The 3,789-nt window shown below is 50.9% G+C and overlaps 1 protein-coding gene across 1 annotated transcript; it reads left to right on the top strand.

The window, feature by feature from the left end:
- The first annotated feature begins 214 nt into the window (after positions 1-214).
- Positions 215-3,254, top strand: LOC124677470 (probable isoaspartyl peptidase/L-asparaginase 2). Its single transcript, XM_047213456.1, has 2 exons — positions 215-648; positions 2,413-3,254. The coding sequence occupies exons 1-2, from the start codon at positions 253-255 to the stop codon at positions 3,019-3,021; spliced, it is 1,005 nt and encodes a 334-aa protein (XP_047069412.1). The 5' UTR covers positions 215-252; the 3' UTR covers positions 3,022-3,254.
- The last annotated feature ends 535 nt before the right edge of the window (positions 3,255-3,789 follow it).

Raw genomic sequence — 3,789 nt, 5'->3', positions numbered from 1 at the left:
CCGGTGTGTTGGATACCGTTGTGGTGAAGGAAAATAGGAGAATCCGCGGTTGCGTCATACAGCTATTCCCGGGCCGGAGCAGAGTCCCCTGCCTGCCACCCTCTATAAATACCTCGCGCCACCGCTCTTCCATCTCCACACCACACAGCACCAACAAGAACAGAGCACAACATCACCTAGCCGCAACAACATATATAGAGTCACAGAGATCCAAGAACCTAGCTCCTCGCAAACACACCACCAACAAACATCATGGGTCGCTGGGCCATTGCGATCCACGGCGGCGCCGGCGTGGACCCTAACCTCCCAGAACACCGCCAGGAGGAGGCGAAGCGAGTCCTGGCCCGGTGCCTGCAGCTCGGCGTGGACCTGCTCCGCGCCGGCTCCCCGGCCCTTGACGTCGTCGAGGCGGTGGTTCGCGAGCTGGAGACGGACCCCTGCTTCAACTCCGGCCGGGGGTCCGCGCTCACCCGCGCCGGCACCGTCGAGATGGAGGCCAGCATCATGGACGGCCGCGGGCGGCGCTGCGGCGCCGTGTCGGGGGTCTCCACCGTCCGGAACCCCGTGTCGCTGGCGCGGCGCGTCATGGAGAAGTCGCCCCACTCCTACCTCGCCTTCGCCGGCGCCGAGGATTTCGCGCGCGACCAGGTAACTAATTAATTAAATAATTAATCACGGGATATGCTGTTATGTTTTCTTTGATTCCTGGTTAATTAAATGGTTTCCTTCCCGAAATTATGCTCCGAACGATAAGGAAACTGATAACCCGCCTGCATGGCGATCTAATCAACTTAATAATAAGATTTTTTAATCGAAAAGTTCACGTGCACGGCGGAACCTGACGGGAAGGACGGAGTAGAGTAGTGAGGAGCATGCAGCCGAAATCTTGTCGTGGAAAGAGTCCTTGAGAATTGGAAGTGGTGGACGCGTGTACATGACGTGTGCGGTGCAACATATGTCTAGTATAGCTAAACCTTTCACCGGACACACCTAAGCTTGCACGGGTATGAAGCTTCGCTGGCGATGCAAATCCATCACGAAGCAGAGGAACGCTGTCAGCACCTATCTAAAGCTTGGTTAGCACACCAGGTTAAGCAAAATTTAATTTCGTCAGAAAAGAGTTAAGCCAACTTGCATCATGCGAAGGCGCGCCATTACATACAAACCTCCTAAAAACCATATATACCGTGAGCGCCTGCACGTGCGTGCCACCCTTTCGTCCCCAGGTGTTTGGAGAAATGTGTGGATCAAGTAGGAGATGGATTTCACATCCTGTTGAAAGCAACAGCCTGCGCCGAAACATGTCTACCACTAGTCATGTCGCTTCGTTAATTGCTTTACCAAGTACCACAGCCGTCAATTTGTAGGCAATTTCTTACTCAGTGCGCTGTAAGAATATGATTTTCTTCTCTTAGGCAAGTGCTAAACGCATGCTACCATTTAAAAGACTTACCCGATGTACCCCCTCCGATAGGAAAAAATAAGTCACAGATTTATGTAGATACACATGTACTCCCTCCGGTCTGCGCTTAGGCGGGTGGGGGCGTCAATTTATTAGGACCGGAGGAAGTATTTGTAAACTAAAATACGTCTGGATATATGTGTATATGTGCCTCGACAAATCAGCAATATCTATTTCGAGAAGGAGGAACTAGTTAATACACAATGGCGTTTCGCTAAAAAAATGTTGAAAAGTGAAGAATAAACACGAGTCTCTTGGTGACAATAGCCACCTTCCAACAACCAACTACCAAGACACAATTTCTCCTCAGCTGGCAACTTCCCTGACCGTTCAATATTTTCATGACATTCCAACTTAAACTTGTCTTGTCCTACCACTCTATGAAAGCCTTCAAATTTGCCAGTCAAGATCGTGCAGCTAGCAGCCGCACCAAGTAGTAGTAATTCACGACAAAAGAACCCATCTTGTCCCATGTATGACAACAAAAATCATATTATAATGCATGTGCACAATAATATTCTCCTTTGTGCCTACCAGTCTATTTCAGTAAAAGAAATATCTGCCGGTGATAGTTGCAAATGTCTTGTGAGATGCTCAAATACATGAACCTAGGATGGTGTACGCAACTGTGTTTGCCCTGTGCCTGATGCTGCTTAGAAAACGTGTGAATGAAATTGCTCCCCCTGTGCACCACTTCGCGTCGAGTGGGGGCAACCATGCCCATGCCAACCGCCGCACCGGGACCATACCACTTGCACGGCCCTCCGACGATCCGTCCTCCGTACATGCTCCACCTCCCGACAGCAACAATTAGATCTGATTCGCACGGAATCCCACACAGATCCCGTGAAACCAATCAAATCTAAGATCCTTATATGCATCAAGAACAAATTTGTTTTTCAATGTATTGATCTTATTTGAGAATCTTATTTTCCCTGATGTGCTTGCAGGGCCTGGAGGTGGTGGACAACAGCTACTTCATCACCGACGAGAACGTGGGCATGCTCAAGCTCGCCAAGGAGGCCAACACCATCCTCTTCGACTACCGCGTCCCACTATCTGGCGCCGACACTTGTAGCGCGCTCGCGCTGGCAGCCGCCTCGGACAACAACACCAACGGCATGGTCATGAACGGGCTGCCCATCAGCATCTACGCGCCGGAGACGGTGGGGTGCGCCGTCGTCGACTCCAACGGCTTCACCGCCGCCGCCACCTCGACCGGCGGGCTGATGAACAAGATGACGGGCCGCATCGGCGACTCGCCGCTCATCGGGGCCGGCACCTACGCGTGCGGGCTCTGCGCGGTGTCATGCACGGGCGAGGGCGAGGCCATCATCCGCTCCACGCTGGCGCGGGACGTCGCCGCCGTCATGGAGTACAAGGGACTCCCGCTCCAGGAGGCCGTCGACTTCTGCGTCAAGGAGCGGCTTGATGAGGGCTTCGCGGGGCTCATCGCCGTGTCCGGGACGGGGGAGGTGGCATATGGGTTCAACTGCACCGGCATGTTCAGGGGCTGCGCCACCCAGGACGGGTTCATGGAGGTCGGCATCTGGGAGTGATCGAGCTGAGCTGAGCTGGGATGGATTTGTGTGAGCATTTGGCCATCCTGCGATTGCCATGTGGTTCTGCTCTGGGGATCGTGGGGTTGTACCTGGTGATAGTAGTAGTGCATTGGAAATTGGAGGTGCTTGGGATGAATAATTATGGAGATTATGATGATGATTGTGATTGGCCGTGGAAGTAATAATGTGAAAAGTTCTACGGCTTCTGAAATCAAAACTCGATCTCTTCATTCTCTCTTTATATATCCAGTTCTTCCTCTTACTTCGTGGGTGCAATGCATTGTCATCGCCGCCGGACACAACATTATGTCCAGCAAAACTCGAGCAGGCCCGCCTTCAGAACGTATCATCTTGCTCAGTTGACAGTGGACTTCGAAGTTCATATTAGTCTCTCAGCTCCTCGATGTCCCATTAACTGCAATACATTTTACGCTGTTGCCATACTGCTGTAGTTGAGCTCTCAGTTGTTCATTGTTGTTTAGGGTTAGGATTGGAATTGGTGATTGATATTATATTCGTTTTATTTCAGTTCATCGATATCTATGTCAACTGCTACTCTATTTCATAGTATTAGTTATCGCTGATTTCGTATAATTTTTCACTAAATCCGTGTGAGCATTTGGTAATCCTGCTATCGCCATGTGGTTCTGGTCCAGGATTGTGGGTTTGCAGCTGGAATAGTAGCTAGGTAGTACTGGATTGGAAATTGCAACTGCTTAATTGGGATGAATAATGGTGTAATTGGCCGTGGGAATAATAATATGA

This window comes from Lolium rigidum, chromosome 7, assembly GCF_022539505.1.
Source record: "Lolium rigidum isolate FL_2022 chromosome 7, APGP_CSIRO_Lrig_0.1, whole genome shotgun sequence".
Taxonomy (NCBI): Eukaryota; Viridiplantae; Streptophyta; class Magnoliopsida; order Poales; family Poaceae; genus Lolium; species Lolium rigidum.
The sequence above is the reverse complement of the archived record's forward strand: the minus strand, read 5'-3'. Positions and strand labels throughout refer to the sequence as shown.